Here is an 18,581-nt window from a genome sequence, read left to right as displayed (position 1 = left end):
CGAACAGTTCGCCCTCCGTTCGCTAATCATTCGTGAAGGGGAAAGAAACAGGAAGAGGGTGAACGGCTCGAAGAAACGATGAAAAGTTCGTCCCATTTCGAACAGTAATCCTGGCATGTCGTTATCGAGGACAATTGCCATTTCGAGGATCGATGAGGGACAACGGAAATATATTCCGGGCAACGAAAGAAATATAATTCCGATTAATTGGCTTGGGATCGATACGAGAAAATGTTTCAGACGAAGATAACGGTATCCTAAGATATTCGCGAAACAAATTCATAAATTTCAGTGAATTAGAATTGTAGTTTTTAATTTTACAGATCTGATTGAAAATTTTTAATATGGGATCGTTAGATAGATACATTCTGGATAAGACTTTGAATAGCATTTCGCGTGTTTTAAGATTATTTAAAAGAATAATTCGTGTACCTACGATAGATGATTATCAACGCAAGTTATTTCTACAGAGCGTGATATTTTTCGTGCTGCTCGGTACCAGTTATGATCGAATCAACTTTGTTCGTGTTAAAGACGTCTTGCGTAATACTCGCAAAATACTTTGAAAAGAATTTAATTTAACGATTTATAAATCACGATTTCTTTTATCAAACGAACAAATCAAATTATTCTCCCGAGTATCGAGCACTATACTGCCAATAGGTTGAAGCAATATCGACGAATCAACTGTACGCGCGTTTTGTTCTTTGTCGGAATAATTACGCAATTACGTTATTCCGCGAAAAAGTGTGAAGAAATAATTCCCGATAATTGTTCGTATTGAGATTGAATAGAAGTTATTCACGGAACGATGGTGATTTAACGGCGCGACGTTCTGCGAACTTTGAGATCGACACCGACATTAATGTGGCTTCCGTGAGCGCGTTTTACTGTAGAACTGCGGATCCGCAGGTCTGAGGAAACTTACCCCTTTTGTAAGGGCGAGTTTACGCGAGAAAAGCTTCCCGAAGTTCCGTCAAGTACCAGACACAAGACACAATTACTCTGTGAAGTACGCCTCCGTCTCCCGTCGGAAGAGAAAAACTTGAAATATTCCAGCTGATATCGATTTAAGCCGGGATTAGGGAACTTTCACAGCAGCGGGATAACATCGATGTTACTGGAAAAATTATTAAAGCCACCAGAGCATGCTCGGTTGATATTTGTTCCCTTGTATTTCCTACTTTAAAAGTATTTATTTCGTCGAAGAAAAATGTTACGTAACGATTCCAATAAATACATATTTGTGTCGTGATTTATAATTTATTTTCATCGTATATTATTCGTAATTTCAGAAAATAATAATACGATGTTAAGCTTCTCAGATGTGGACGTATAATAAAAGTAGAAACTGTACTGATATTACTACGAGTGAAATAAATGTTTTGTGTTTACGATTTTGAAATAAAAGGCACGAGAAGGATAATATTCGATCTATTTTTCTTCTTATTGCAAATTTTACTGAAGTACGCAGGCTGTTCGTGTAAGCACGCCATAAATATTGCGCCGCGAGCCGGCAATGAAATATGGTACAGGCGAAATGAGTTTAGAGAGGGTTAGTAAATGTCAGATGAATTTTAGGACGTCTAAAACCTCGAAAACCATTTACGGATAGGTTTATATCTTTCGATATATTCTCTCTATGTTACTATGTTAAACGTAGTAAAACTTGCCCTTCCGCGTAACTATGTCAAACATAGGAAGCTTAATAAAAAATGTACGAAAGGAAACTAACAATCTCTTGGTACCTTTATTAAAATTCTTATCGTTTCTGTTACAGGATGACAGTACTGAGCATCCTACTCGGAGTCCTCGATTGGAATCGCAATATTTTCTGTGTCTTTCTACTGTGGGAATACTTCGTGGGATACTTAGTCATTTTCGTGTTATCCATGATAGTAGAATTTTCCATCTGCTTTCTGGCTACAAGAGGAAGCATCCTGGACACTGCAGCCAGAGCTCCAATGCAATATATTCTCTATGTTCGACTTCGTAAGTAATTCAAAATTAACTCGCAAGTGTTACAATGAAATGTAGAAATGAAATGCAATAGAAGTGGAACGAGATACTATTTTAAATCGTACTTTAACGTATTTTAAGCCGATATGGGTCATAATTAATGGAAAAAGGGAAGATTGTATACATAAGCAGTAAAAATACATTGCAGAAGTTTCCTTGGCTTCTGCGCGCTACAGCTTTTATTAGAATTCTTTATAAACAAAGAATCGTGTCTTGTCGATTTCAGTGCTACCGGTTGTCTTCACCACGATTAGACGAGATATTTATGGTATCGAAACCCTAACGCAAACCAGTGCAAAAGAGAAATTGAAGTTGAAAATAGATACACGTATGGTCGCGTGTGATTAATTTGCTCGTAAACGAACGTATCCATCGCATAATGAAAGAACGAAAGCCTTTTAAGAAATGAAAATTTAATGCAAGTGTTGGTAACTTCTACGTTGGTATTCTGTGTACTACGTACCTGAAATCGTTCGCGTTTTTGTATTAGGAAATAATCATACTTGAAATTGAAAAATACGAGAACAAATATTTGCTGGTAGTAGCCGTAAAATGACACGTACTATATTACAGGCGTCAAGCGTCGGTATTGATAAAGGATTTTTTTGCCAAAAAGATATTATCAATTTTAAAAAACGCGAAAAAGTATGAAATAACGTGTATTTTACTCGCATTTTATTTAGGCATATATTCATCCATGGTTAAATTACCCAGTTACTTACTGAACAATATACTAGATATATTGGGATCTTCAAAAATTGCAAAATGCCGGCAAATGTTTCTAATATAGCAATGCTTGAGCGCCATACTAAAAAACTACACCTCGTTTATATTTATATCATTCTAATTTCAACAAATTTATGTTTGATTGAATTAACACAAGGTCACCAAGAACATGTTTCAATAGTGGGCAAATTGAAAAACGCTGGTCAAATTACGCTCAATGTATTAATAATATATAGGTTAATGGAACTATATATATACAGCAAGCTTGTCTCTAACTTAAGATACGATCGTTACAATTATTGACCTTATACAATTTGAAACGGAAATAAACTGTATATTAGTAGTTTTTTTAATTTTCCGCCGTCTTCGAGAAGGTTACGATATATTTAGTACGCTGTTTAATAAGAAAATGGGTAATCCGACAATTGTCGCTTATTTGTCTAAATAAAATGCAAATAAGAAATTATTTCACACTGTTTAGCGCTCTTCGAACTCGGTAATATCACAAAATCTTTTATTTCATATTTTTCAGTGAAGCGATCAATATCGCAGCACCAACGTGAAATGACTTTCATTATCGTTAACAAGACGCTAATTTGTTTCTATCTATGTATTATTTATTTCAATTCTAAATTCTTATTAATGAATAAAAAGTTGTATAAGCTGTCCAACCCCGCATACGAATAAGAAATAAACCAGCTGCATTCCGCCAGCGATATTATACTTTGAACAATGATAGGGAAGGATATTTTTATAACTTGTGTGTCACACATGTATTTCTATAATAGTGTGTCACGTATCATTTCGCTATGAAAGTAGACTTATGCCCGAAAACGAATCAGCAGAACGATGTTTCGTACAACGGAAACACGAGTCGAAGTTTATATTGCGAAATGCATTTGAAAGCGCTCGACCAGGCTTCTGTTTCGGAATCATCTCGATATCGCAGAATTTGCAGAACAACGGGAGCACTGAACGTACATAAATGAAATCAGTGAACAACGAATTGTTTGCAACAACGATAGTTAACAAGCAACAAATCGGAGAAATTTTACAAACAGTACCGATCGGTAGTCTATCTCGGGAAAACGCGAAAGATTTCGTCCCGATAGCACAATTCAATGCTGAATAATCGACGAACCTACATAAAAATTAGATTTTTGCAAAAAAAGGTAGTTTACAAAAAGCAAAAAGAATCATGCTGATTGGTCAAGTCGTTTCGAACAAATCTGCGAACATTCATGAAAAAAAAATACACGTCGAATCGAGGTACCTTCTTTCTATTTCGAAGAATTTTCCATAAAAATTGAAAATCATCGAATTCAAATACCAAAATTGTCAGCCGTTAAGTTATATATAATATTCGATGCGGAAAATCATTAAATAATGGTATGCGAATCTGAATAAAACCATTGAATTTCAAAACGAAAACCGCTGCAACGTGCAATTTGAAACGGATCATGTATATCACTGAAAATGTGCAAGTCGATAGGTATCGAAAATTCCTGATTAATTTAATACGATTGGGAAATTATTTCTTACAGAGGTTGAAAATATTTCGAAGTCATTCTGCGTATCACGTTAATCAGGCTGTTGTAGATCAGAGATTAGAATTGTTAACGAAGCTTTTGCCCGGCGTCGGTAATCATAGGAATTAGATGGTAACCAGTCTGGAGATACGTACCATGGGTTTCGTTAAAGGAAGATTCATCGGTGGCAACGCGAAGCCACTTCTCTCTTGTCGACCCTCCTAATTTTCGCAAAGCAAGGGCAGAATATTAATAAGAATCAAATTTTAACCATAGAATCCTGATCGTAATAAATGATCGTTCGTGAGAGCAGTGGTGTATAGATCGTCATCTCTGGGATTTCTTTCGAAATTAGAACAATTAAGTTGCTCCTACGATTTACTTCGCTTTCGTCATTTAATATTAGCTATTTACATAAATTTAATATCGAACAATGATATCAAATTCTTAATTAAATTTAATGCAAAATGCATAGTTTTGTTCAAATAAAAAGTATCGTACAGAATAGAAGAAGAAGAAAGATTGATTTATTCTTTCCAATCATTGTACTGTCTTTTCTTCGAGAGTCTGTTTTAACAAGTATTTCTTCCACTCTCACCTTTCCGTCTGTACACTTTTGCTGCACAAAGATGAGCGTGAAATGTTCTGTCTCCTTGACCATTAAAAGGAATAGGAAGTCGAGACGTTTCTTTCTTGTACTTTTTCCTGTTGGAGCGTCGCTGTTCAAGTGGCATTCTAATCGTCCATTATGCTAATGTAATGAATTTATTTTTTTGGTAGAAATTCCAGTATTATTCCAGTATTAATCCAGTATTAATAGCACCGCGTACCTTGCCAGCATTCGTGTAATTCCTTTCGCTGAATTTTTTCACAATATGCAAAATTTCCACCGGTTTGGAATATATTTGCAAGCTTGGGAAGTTCGATGAGTTTGGAAATTTACGTACTTGGAAGTTTCAGGTTCGATTAGTTTATCTGCAAAGGCGAATCCGATAGAAGATTCGCAATATACCGATTTCTTCTTGAGAAACTCATTAAATTTCGCACACGTTTACGGAGCAAACTTTCCGGGGCTTTGCACGCGTTCTTAATTCAGGAAAATCATGTTCCATGTTTTTCTTCCGAAGTCTGCTGTATATCATTGTTAAACAAACTAAACTGCGATAAACGTAGGAAATCTGGGCAGATTCTTTACCGGGAAACAGAAAATTGCTGCGCACCTTTTTAGTCTCAAAATTTATATTTCTGCTTTCTGAGCGAGAAAAAATGTTGGAAATATCAAGACGAAATAATACACAAACGTTTGATCTGAAAAACAGCGCGGCGGTCACATCCATATATATTCGATTCATCTCATTATCCTCGGTACATTAAATATAATACAAAATTCATCGAATAAAATTAATCGAAACATATTCGCGCATTTCTGTATTATACTTCCAAGGGAATATATAACGCTCGAATATCTGTTAAATAGTTTCAAAATCTAAAGCTAAGGAAAATAAAAACTGAAATGTTCGATGCTGTTGGTTATTCCTTGAGCTTCATTAAATGAACGCGTATATCGAATTACTTAGGTATTAAATCGCCAGCAGATCGATTACATGGAAAGAATTGCACGTAGTTTTGGAACGTACGAAGAAACATGGGGCGCATGGATGTATGTACCAGTGTCCATGTATTAAAGGTTTTGGAAACGATCCAACTCGAGTCTGCTGTTTCTCCAGCAGATCTGGTGCATCTTTAGGAAGAATTCGATGGAAATTCCGATCACATACAGCTGATTGGTCGGATGCGTATAGAGTGCCAGACCACCGCCATTGCAGCTTGTACTTCTCTTCGTCTGTTTTGTTCCATTTGCTTGATCTGATTTCGATAGAAGACGGTGAAAATTAAGATATTAATGCCGTTTCGTATCAGTCGCAAACGTATATGTAAAAAATCTAATAAATATGATAAATGTAATAAATGTAAATGTAAAATATGAATGTAAGAATTTAAATGTAAAAATGGGAATATAAAATGTAAAATTCATATGTAAGATGAATATGTATAATTCATTTGTATCGTGGTAAAACAAACTTCGAGTAAAGATCGAATTTTACGTATAAACTGAGATAAAAAAAAAAAAAAAAAGAACAGAAAAATAGAAATTTGTAAAAAGTCGACGTACAAAGTTTATCGTATTCGTATGTCTTTTAGGTTGCCACTAAGAAGATTCGATTATTTCGTATCGTGATTCAGAAATCGAAGTCCAACGAATGGAAAAACAATCTAAACGTTCCGAGCAATCTTCTCTTGTGCAATGACGTTTTTATTCGATTCGGCAAACTGTTTAGTCACTTTCTGATAATTTGAGTAAATAATTGTCAGAAATATAAATAATTCTTTGCTTCCTTTTTTTTAATTCTATCCGCCGTGTCAAGTCGTACCAGTGCAATCGTATCTGGTTAGTATAACGAATACAGTTATAATAAAACCGATTCTGACTCACATAGGAAAATCGTGTTCGTAGCTAATTAGGACGGACACGTTTGCTATTGTACGGAAACTATCGGAAGTAAACACATTCTGCAGGAACGTGCCATATCCTTTTAGGGAAGCTATCCGTGGCTCGATGTTCGAAGAGAAAGCATTGTCGATATCTTCAAACCTTATCCGGCGTGAAGCTACGGCATTTACGTCGACATATTTTTCTTTCATCGAAGAAATGGCAACGAACCGTGGTCAAGGAACAGACATTCACGAGACACTCGACTTCACCCGATTCAGATAAATTTTCTTCTTTTCCATCTTGCTGACAAATAAAATCAAACAAGATGACCATGAATATCTGTATGTTCTTACTGATTAAATCTAAAAAAGTGTACAAGAAAATAATTTAAAAGTGTATAAAGAAATACAGGAAGAAGCGGTGGAATAATATGTAAATGTACGTAAATGGATATATGCAAAATATTAGATTGTCCGAAAAGTTTCTTCTTATGCACGAATAGAACGAAATGGATCATACCTAATTCAATAAAGTAATATAAAACAGAAATAGTTGTTCGTCTATTATCACCTTATGAAACGAAAGGAACTTTTCCGACAAGCTGATATAATAATAGTAAATTAGCAGACTGAAGTGCTTGAAGAATTCTACGATATAGTAAGAATACTTTCGTTTTGTTACAAAATTTTCTATTTTTGCTCCGGTAAGAAGAAAGAACTTAAAACATTATCAAACTTTGTTTCAGTGCTTTTATTGGTAGAGACTGGCTGGTTGTGCGCAGGTATAACGTGGTTAGCGCATTTCTACCAAAGCTGTACAAGCATCGGCCAAGTGAAAGATGTAATGTTAGGTAAGCTTTTCGCAAAAGGTGTCCGACACTTCTAATTCCAATAGGAAACAGAAACGACATTTCGAATGAACGGTGATACAGCTGCCAGAAATATAATTGTTCGGAAAATACAGAAGAGAAACTGATCTTATTCGTTTCTAATTTCCAATTTTGTACTTGTATCGTTGTTCTTTCGAAATAACGACTCGTTGTGCGAAAGGAGCTACGCTGACAGAATTCTAGCTATCGTAAAAGTAATTTTTATATCAATTAAATCCCGAGGACGGAAATGATGATACTAACAATAACGCTCGCTCTAGTTGAATCGCGTGCGAATGAAATTCCACGACGCCGAAACGCTCTGTGAAATGTGGCGGTGGTTTCCGCGGTATCTTTGTAATTGCATAAACCAAGAAACGCGTAAACATACTTGCGTCTGAAATCAGAGCAAACACGATTTTAGCTTTCATTTTCGCCGCAGGTTTAGTGGTATCAAATTGGTGCGTATTGGCGTCGGTGATGGTAACGGTGTGGTGCACATACGACGCTGCGGGTAGATCGTGGGTAAAAATGAAGAAATATCAACGCAGCATGAGGGAAGCGGAATCGAGATGCGGTAAATTGCATTACAACCGAAGCGGTAGCAGAAACAGAAACTGGCGGCAGAGGTAACAATTTACGACTTACGATTCTTATTTCACTTCTCACGCCTGACTTATTATCGTCTACTTCCACTGATATCTTTATCCCCATATTACTTGATACGGGATAGTTAGTGGAGGATTGTCGAGTCTTTGTTCGCCTTTTAAAGTTTTTCTATCTATCATATATTGAGCAATATAAATAGAGTAAATAAATAAAAGTTGAGAGAAGATTAAGCAACAAATGAAACAAGTAAGACGATATAAATAATATAGAAAATGATTGGCGAATGAATTTAAATAAATTATGAATTTGACTAAAATAATGAACATTCGGTGCTTGTAGAAAAGTTATACGAGCGTACCAGGATAGCTGGGACAACAGATGCAGACTTCTATTCTGCTGCATGGGCAATTCCGATAGGAATCGAGTAAGTGTTGTCCGAAATGATACGCCTTCTTCAAAGATTTGCTTCAGGTCGGTGCAAGATGCTTGATCTCTTTTCTACCGAATTGTTTCAAGCAACATTATCGATTTGCATTTAACCGAGAAACGCGATGGACATTTCGACGTCAACTTGCATACATACATGTCATTATTTTCATTGCTACGTATAATGATATTCATCTGATGATAGCTATTCATCGAACAGCGAGGTCAAAATATAAATTATTTTCATCGAATAAATTTGTGCTCTTGCGTTCTGTCTCTTTGAGCGTAAACGATCGAAGAAATAAAATTAAAGTTAATATTTTCGATAATATCGGTTCATCATTTTATATTGATTTTATATTTTCAGTAACGATATCTGATGATCTAATTTAATTGCCGAAAATGTACTAAAATTTACAGTTGAAATATTTAAAAATACCGCAAAGCGTTTGCATCGATCTGATAGAAGCAGCCTAGATTTTCAATGAGATTGATTCCTCCCCAGAATTCGTTCGCAGACATCGCCAGATTATTGAGCGACTTTTTCCGAGACCTTGACGTGGTTCCATCGGACGTGGTCGCCGGTTTGGTGTTATTGAGGAAGTTCCAAAAAATCGAACGGGAACTGATAGTGAAGCAACGAAAGAACGATACGTACGAGTTTCTATCCGGTGTGCCAGTTACACCTCGCACTAAATTCCTGTCCTTGACCGAGGATGGTGATCTGGGCCACTTTCAATCGGCCATTCATTACATGCACTTTGCCCTCGCTGCTTACGGCTGGCCCATGTTCCTCATTAGCCATTCCACCGGTCTTTGTCAACTTTGCACGAGGTAACGTTACCGTGAACGCATGTCGTGATTCCAGGTGTTAGCGTCAATTGATTTTTCAACGATGTTTCGCGCGATTACTCGACAAAATCGATCGAGTTTCGGTTTTCAATTATATCCACTATAGTTTTTACCGCGATCGTTTCTCTATAAAGGAATTTCGCTCTCAGAAACAACGCGAGTTTCCACGAAATTCTCTTTTCCTTCCTTCGAGATTCTATCGCACTCTCCGATTACATTTTTATTTGTTGCAACATAAATTTGGAATTCGCTACGTCGTAAACGTTTACCCAATCGTGATCTTTTATTTAAAGAATCAGGATACGAGTCTCTCCACCAAAGTTGTTCGTCCAATCAATTAGCCGCGAGTAATCGGCACGCGAAGCATCTGGAACCGTTTGCATGCCCGGACTAATTTCTAGAGCGAAAGCATCGAGGAAAATAAGATGTTTGGAACTTTGTGGCAGATTAAGATGCGGCTGTTTCCCGTGCGGCAGGCACGAAGACGAGGCGACCGTTGTGGAAGACAATTGTTGCCAGTGCAATTACGCCGCACTAAGAAAGATGGTTGACGTCGCTGAGGTGGAGGTCATTTATGCGACTTTTCACGTCGACGTCGGTGAGACGCCGTTCTTCGTCGCGCTCGATTACACGAAGAAAAAGGTTTCGCGCGTTTCCTCATTGATTCGCATGCATCGAACCGCGTTTGCTCGAGAAACAGCGAACACGAGAAGAATTAGAGATAGAATAGAGATAGGCCCTCTAGGTATCTCGCGATGCTCGTTCGCGACGATATTCGTCGACAAGCCGATCGAATTCTTCGCATAAAAGTTGCAATCTGCACCGCTGCGGATTTCGAGATTAAAGCAAACTGCGTATTTTGGCTGCTTAATTGTTGAATAAATGGTTCTCCTTTAGCGAGTTCATGAATTTTTCAATGGCTATTAAGCGTGCCATGACGGCGAACTTCGTCGCAACGACATCCGTGAGAAGTTACCTATTATAAATATATGTATAGCCGTATGTATAGAGTCATCGTGTGGGAATTGTAGTTTAATCCATAATGAATAAGTTACACCATTTTGCTTAACTCTGTTAAACTTCTCGCGTGTTTAATATGTATTTAAAAGTATCCATCTTTGAATAATTCAATAACTATTTAATAAAATACGATACCTGATTAGCAACGGAGCGAAACTAAGCGAAATTTAATTTCTTATCTCCCTTTATCCATTGAAAAATGGAGACTCGATATTAGTGTATGAAAGAAGACTCGAGAATTTTAACATAGTAAAGGAAGTGGATCGAAATAATGAAAAACCGATAGTTTGCCTCTTGTTAAAATTCCATAGAAAATTGTAATCCTCGATTTCTAAGATAGGGTTTAAAGGTCGCTTTATCCCGAACTCGAGCGAACTTGAGGACGGATAATTACCAATTTTCTGCTGCCTCTTTTCAAGGTTGTCGTTAGTATACGAGGAACTCTCAGCATGAAGGATGTATTAACGGACTTGAACGCGGAGGGTGAAGTGTTACCATTGTCACCACCGAGGGAGGACTGGTTAGGCCATAAGGGTATGGTCCAAGCAGCCGAATACATTCGAAAGAAACTACTCGAAGAAGAAATTATATCCCGCGCGCTTGCCAAGGTATTATATTTTGCCTTGTCGTCGCGATAAATGCAAATGCGTTATGTGTAAAAACTAACTTGAACGAAGCAATTATATTTTATCACCTTTACACGTTACGTCGCGAACAGCGTCAAACTAAAAGAATAATGCACCGAACACAAGAAATATTGCGTTTGTTTTATTTAATAATCAAATGTTTATATTCGGTAGCGTTGTTTTAGCATTAAGCAGTTATTTCATGAAATATAATTTTTCTGATGGGGAACTGTTCAATTCTTTCCTTCAGGATACGTCGAGAGGGACCCATCAATTTGGTCTGACACTCGTCGGTCATTCTCTGGGAGCGGGTACAGCAGCTATCTTAGCGATTTTGCTTAAACAAGACTATCCTGACCTGGTGTGCTTCTCGTTCGCTCCACCGGGTGGTCTCTTGAGCATGCCTGCTCAGCAATACTCACAGGAATTTATTACATCCGTAGTAGTTGGGAAAGATGTCGTACCTAGGATAGGTCTTAGACAGATGGAGAGCTTAAGAGCTGATCTTATCAATGCCATAAAAAGGAGCGTCGATCCGAAGGTACGTACTTTATCGTGGGAGAAATAGAAAATACAGAACTCCTATAACCTTCTGAATAAATGGAATGCCAATCACACTAAAAAGAACATGTAGTATCCTTTCTATCTTCGTCATCAGTTATTTTGTTCTTTTCCGATATGAAATTAAAAGAAAAATATAACGCTCCTTTCATGATACGCGTTACGATGATTTTTGTAAAATTTAAGAAATATAAATATACAAGAAACGTAAAGATATACAAAGGAAATATAAACGTTATGGTATATAGAATGTTAAAAGTGAAATGCATATTACAACATTTAGAAAAATAATTCAGAGAATAAATACGTGCTTGCAAGTTTCACCTCTATCATTGTCCCTGAAAATATAAATTTGTGTAAACATGGACAAGCTAATCGTCATTTTTAAATTGTACGCATCAGCGTTGATCTACCCTAACATTTATACGTTCTGATACTAAATATGTACTTTCAACAGTATCAATAACCAACGACATTAAATTCCAAAATTCTAATAGTTTTACTATGACTCTCTTAAGTATTCCACGCACGTATTACATAGTATCGGAGAAAATTTATAACTTTATGGTTTTCCAACTAATTTCAAACTTCAAAAAAAAAAAAAACGATATTTTACGCGCACTGCCCCAATATACATTAGCATCTACCAAGGAGAACGATAAGTGTTCCCGTATAATCGGGTAGAGGCTGCACCGTCAATCGTAACGATCGTTTCAGTGGAAAACGATAGCGTGCTCGGTGATGTGTTGCGGTTGTGGTTCCACCCCTACCTCGGCTGCGAATTTAGAAGCTGGTGGATGTATCAGCGAGTATCAGAGAGACAAGGACCTAGCTCGTTCGCAGACCGTTGTTCCGAGCGACTCCAGCATCGCGTTGACATTGCACAGGCCTCTCTATCCACCCGGTCGAATCATACACGTTGTTCGACATCATCCCAACAAGGGAGAGTAAGTTTGTTTGTTCGTGTATCGTCGTCGATTTTATTTTAAGCATCGTTTAAAACGCAGACACGAAACGTTATGATGCAATGACTCTCGAGAAAGGTGATTAAGAGCAAATTTTAATGAAAGATGTTTTTCGTTTCTAGGAAAAAGTATGAGAGCCGTTGGAGGTACGTTTATCGAAAAGTTTGCATTTTCAGGGTTGCTCTGGGTAATTGCATCTTGGAGATGTGCCCGCATTGCCCCGCATGTGTTCCTCGGATTCGTATTCTACACTTGTTTCTTTGAAATCTATCGTCGCACATTCATGACTGTTTCCTGTCGAAGAAATTATCGTACAATCATCTTTTATATCCATGTATTTGCATGATTGAAATTTATAGAGAACGAGTACACGATGTTACACCGCGCGATACGTAGTGTTATACCTAATCGTGCGCGGATTCGTGCACGAAGTAATTTTTTAGTAAGATTAATGGTGCGATCGTTTTCAAACTTTGAGAGCTGACTGAAAAGTGTTACGTTGGCAACCACGCGTTGCCCGGTTTAAATAGAAAATTTAACGAGCTATCCATAGATTTAAATTCTCCTAAACCTTCAAATTATTCCAATACTTTAGATCTCTAGAATTCGAACGCCGATACGTGCAAACTATTTTCAAATTTTGAAAACCATCAGACTACATCGCTTTATAAATGATACTTTAAAAATAACGTACATAGTTGAGGAAGTCATCCATCGAATATTGAAATCCGCGTATGCATCCAATTGCATGAATCTCACGTAGCGACTAGTGTCTCATAGAAGATCGAAGAATTAATTTCGTTGAAAAAAATATTAGATCGTCGAAATTGAGCCGCACGAACACAAGATCTCCTTCTTTTATTTCAGACAAATGTTACACAAACACGAACCGGTGTACCAAGCGCTTTGGGCAGGACCGTGCGACTTCGACGAGGTGTTGATAAGCCCGGTGATGATACAGGACCATATGCCGGACAATATGCTGAAAGCATTGAACAAGGTAAGCCAGACCGATTTGATAATTCGTCAGATAAAGAGGTCGCAACCGCCGGTTCGCCGAATGTCCTCGGTAAGGCTGGGTAATTACGAAATCTTGGAGGAAACAACGGACGAACTGAATCTGAAGGAAGAGGACAAACCTCAGAACGTAGTAATCAATATAGAGAGTAATGGACACGTGAAAAATGGAGATGTTGGTAGTGTGCAAACTGAAAGTACTCGAAACGTCGCGGAAACGGATAACGAGACTATTGTGGTCAATGTCGAGGTACACGAACAAAAGGAAACGAAGTCTGGATCTTGATAACGAGGTGGAGCTGTTCTATTGTGAATATCGATCCTTTCGCTGCTAATATTCACATTGGCGATCATATCTTTAAATAGAAGACGTAAATTGACACAGATAGTAGAAATTTTATATACATATATATATATATATGCATTTTTTTTTAATCCTTTTATCAATTTTGTATAGTAGTTTTTACTGTGAGAGCAATATCATGACTCCAATATTTTCATTCTATGAAACATTCTTTGTAGAAGTTATATGTTATCGTTAGATGAATGATGTGGATATTAAGAGTGATAAAGGTATCACAGATTCTTTCCTCGCGACGAAACTGTTAATTCACTGACGATTTACTAAGCAATAGTACTCTAGGATAGAGCTTTTATGATAAAACCTGTTTGTTACAAAGTGATACTTTTTATCGAATTTTAATGTCCGACTGACGAAGAAGCTATAAGATTCTTTTACGTTTAAGTTGAAATAAATTTTAATCAATTTGTTGCGTAATGTTTTTGTATATAGTTATGTAGTTAAGTATACGTAAAACCACAAGTGAAGTGGTTGTAGTGGTAGTTTTTCTTAAATAGGGTAGTATTGTTTATTTAATTTTACGTTCCTTCATTTATATTTAAAAACTATTTGGTTTGTAGCTCCTTTTTTAAATTAATTTCTAGCGCGAAGCACAATATCGAAGCAATAATATTTATACGATGTAATAAGAATCGATTGAAAATTACTATATAGAATATTTCAGTTTTTTACTTTTTTTATTTTCATTTAAATCAATCAAGTAGCTGACACGCATGTTCTTCGACACTGCATGGGTTACCGTAACATTTGCAAACGATTATATTTATAGCTTTTCGCATAATTCTGTACATCTCTTTCTTTTTAAATGGTTTTTGTTTTTCTTCGTGTTTTATTTTATACTTTTACTTGAATCGCGATTGCATCCAAAACGACTAAACATACGTATGTAATAATCGTATGGACATTCTTATCAGAAAAGAAGCGTAATCGATGCAACAATTAAACTAATCCAATAACAGAACTTTTTTATTCGAAGAATTATATTATACCAGCCTTAAAACGAACCTTGATTACCTAAGTAAAACAAATACGTTATACTAAATCTTCTATCCGATAGTGGTCGTTTTGATTGCATATCGGAACAACTCGATTCTGTATAATTTTTGATGTACGCTACTTTTGATCAATATACTTTATACCACGAAAATGTTGTTATTTATTTATTTGTTAAATTTCGCTTCCTACTTCTATGCCTGAAACATTTAAAAGTAATACGAATACAATTCTATACGTCATGTATTATTTATATTACTCGGAATTATCACGAAATTATACTTTCTATCATTTAATCGGAAATTAATTGGAATAGATTTTATATAAATAATACATGTGCAAAAAAGAAATGATTATACATTTGTTTTGTGGCTATTAATATTCGCTTTGCGTCTCGAGTCGTTAGATTCTTTTCCTAATTTCACACTTTTCCAGATCATGCTAATGTATCAGCCTCGACTGTTATGGCAAAAAAGGAAAGATGCTGATTAATCTGCTCTCGCTTTGCATGGTAGTGACGAAGCAAGCAACTTTCGCACCTTAGAACGTAGTCGATTACCTGAAATACATCGAAAATTAATCGACGGTTCAAAGTCTACAGAAAACAGGATAACGGATGAACGCAATCCCTTAAGCGTACAAGTAATCTGTTAAACGTCCAAAGAACCAACGTACTGGCTAAATTACTTGCATATTAGCGTGGAGAAACGAGGAGTAGCCGTATCGTTGCTTTCCTGCTTGAATAAACTCCGAAGCTGTCTATCTCTATCCTTGGCTATTCTTTCTCCGCTGGAATCTTAGCTCTCTCGAATCTCTGACATCCCCGTAGCGTAGAAGATTAACCGATTTCCCAATTACATACAGTTAGATTACATAGGTTTTGCATTGCGAAATTGATGAAATGCGAAAAAAGTTGTATCGTGGCGACCGATAATAACCGGCGATCTCACGAAAGGATGTGTGGCTGAGGGTGTGTGGTGTGTGGATTAGGTGTCAGCGTGCAGAGATCGCGGCGCTGCAGACGGAGATAGAGCAACGCGTGCAACGGTTGCGACGGACGCAGCAACACAACGGACGCCTGAACAACGACACGTCGCGGTCGTACTCCATCATCAAAGTACACCGACGAGCTCTCACGGCCGCGACGCCGACGTCTATGTCACCACACACTCTTCTTGCCACGGCACAAGGTACATTGATGTCTTTCGGCTTCATCGGGTCCGTGTTTCACCAACAACCACGAATCGGTGATACCATTATCCAATCATTTCTAATTAACGGTTTCGCATTACGTAGAATGTAGATAGAGAGTGTTCTCGTAGATATTTACGTTGGTAGAATTGTAATGGACTGTGTGTCGATTGTATGGTTGAAAATTACGTGGAAAAGATAGAACGAGATGGTATCGCTGGTTCAGAGTGATGCAGGTCGCTGAAGAAGTGGCTGTCTTTAGCTAACTGCTTGCAGACGTTCGTTGTTGCTAGACGGACGTTTGTCGTATACGATCTCTCTGTGTTATACTTCCTTGTTCTTCTAAATTTTCAAGCAATTATCTGTTCGACTGGATTGTTACGATACAGTGCTGCAAAAGTATTTATGTTAGAATTCGAGTAACAAATAATTGAATCTATTTTATTTTAGTATTTATTTTAGAACAGTAAGATGGTAGATGTTTTCAGTAAATTGTACAAATTAAACCTTGAAGTATCTAATATGTATTTGATTGGTATATTTAGTCTATCTATTCCTTATATGCACTTTAAGACAATAAAAACGACGGTCTCGTCTGCAGCGACCAAATTGCAGTCTAATCTGTCTTTGATTAGTTTATCGCATGTGATTATTCACGATCATGATCTTCAAGTATCACAATCACGACCGTTCATTTACACGTTTGCTCGAAATATACATTTGCTTCCGAAACGAAACAGGAGTACGTATCGTAAATGAACATAGAGATTAGTTTCGTACACGAGATCGTGTTAAACGATATGTGTACGATAGAAGCATAACAACGATTGTAACGATAGAGCCGTAGATAAACGATGTAGAGCAGAAAATTGATCGTCGATCAGTCGAATGCTATTTGCCACCCAGTCGTTCATGCATGTGTACTCACGCATTTAGTCTATCATATGGCCATTGTATTTGATTTTTTCGTTCAGCTCGTAATTAAGTTTATCATCATCTATCGTACGTCAATAGCATGAAGGCAGAATATTGTGATAAAACATCAAGTATTTAAACGCGTTCTTTTCTTATACGAGTAATAAATTCTTTTCCATGGCAAAAATGTTGCTGCATCGGGTAAAAATTCATCTCTATATTTTATCTATTTTTTCTTTTTTGCTGTTACTCTTTACCTTAAATAAATTAAGGAAATTCGCTTCCAACGTAGTACAGGAATAATAAATGTACGCGAGCGAATTTCGAGCGGCATATACCTGAACTTTTAGTCAATTTATTCGGAAACTTCTTTATATCTTTTATGAATATATACATACTTGTTAAAAATTTCTATGCTGGATAATGAAAATTAGAAACTCGCGTTCATCTTTCTCGTACAGCATAAAACGAGAAATAAATTGCACAGTATATTTTGCAAAGTTTCGAAATTGCTTTGAAGATGTATAAAGAAGCGCGGATTAGACGCTTCGTGTCCCGAAGAGCGAATTATCGGACGGAGAAATATTTCTGTAAGAGCGAGTAAAGTGAAATAGAAAAATATTTCAGTAGGTTAGTCTCCGGGAAACGACCTTCAAATCGTCCACACTCTTCACTTTAGTCAATGATACAGCTGTTTCTTTGCCGTTTTATCTATCAATGTTGACACGAATCCAAACCTTATCTCATGTATCGCGAATCAGTAAAATAACGTTTACGATATCGATCGCTAATTTGCAATAATTCTTTGAACGTTCACGCAAATCGAATAAAACTTCAACTTTAAAATAAACGTGCAAAGAATAGAGAAGCAAAGAAACCGGATTTAAATGTTAATTTCCATTCAATCGTCGATCGATGTAAAAGTAGGAAGTAGACTTTGTAAGGATACATAGATACGAATGAAAGATTTCTAAACGCAATAAAAGGGGCAATGTGACCACGAATTTTGAAGCTATCCGATCGACAAATATTTGAAACTTTATACATTTTTCTTTCTGTAACTTCAAAAATTCTATCGATTCATAACATTACCACCTGTCATTATCACCTATCATAATGCCACGAAAGGTGTTATAAAAAAGAAAAAGGCTGTAAGACTTTGTGAGCTTATAGCACTCACCAAGATATCCTATCGACTTGCAAAGTCTTACATCCTGTATATCGATATATGACATTCGCTAATCATCGGTTCGAATCAAATTGCTTCTTGAATCACAATAGAAAATAACACGGAATTGTCGTAAAATAATGTCTGGCGGTTTCGTGAGACGATTATATTGGAACCACGCGTGTGGATATGTCAGGTTGTAACGACCCTGGGACCGGCGAAGCCACAGAGGCTGGCTTCC

The 18,581-nt window shown here is 36.8% G+C and overlaps 1 protein-coding gene across 15 annotated transcripts in view; it reads left to right on the top strand.

The window, feature by feature from the left end:
• The window catches only part of LOC100746518 (sn1-specific diacylglycerol lipase alpha), a 53,843-nt gene that overhangs the window by 31,483 nt on the left and 3,779 nt on the right, over positions 1-18,581 (top strand). For 10 of the 15 annotated variants that reach the window (XM_003494036.4, XM_033324103.1, XM_033324102.1 and 7 more), the window contains 12 exons: positions 1,781-1,992; positions 7,514-7,618; positions 8,079-8,265; positions 8,585-8,669; positions 9,177-9,505; positions 9,970-10,165; positions 10,963-11,151; positions 11,420-11,710; positions 12,448-12,677; positions 12,818-12,841; positions 13,563-13,695; positions 18,537-18,571. In XM_003494036.4, the coding sequence (XP_003494084.1) occupies positions 1,781-1,992; positions 7,514-7,618; positions 8,079-8,265; positions 8,585-8,669; positions 9,177-9,505; positions 9,970-10,165; positions 10,963-11,151; positions 11,420-11,710; positions 12,448-12,677; positions 12,818-12,841; positions 13,563-13,695; positions 18,537-18,571 (2,016 nt within the window). The other 5 variants (XM_012392601.3, XM_033324105.1, XM_033324106.1 and 2 more) reach the window with 5 other exon arrangements.

Source organism: Bombus impatiens, unplaced genomic scaffold (genome assembly GCF_000188095.3).
Source record: "Bombus impatiens unplaced genomic scaffold, BIMP_2.2 scf_1461, whole genome shotgun sequence".
Taxonomy (NCBI): Eukaryota; Metazoa; Arthropoda; class Insecta; order Hymenoptera; family Apidae; genus Bombus; species Bombus impatiens.
Note: the sequence above shows the minus strand (reverse complement) of the source record. Positions and strands in the feature narration are given on the sequence as shown.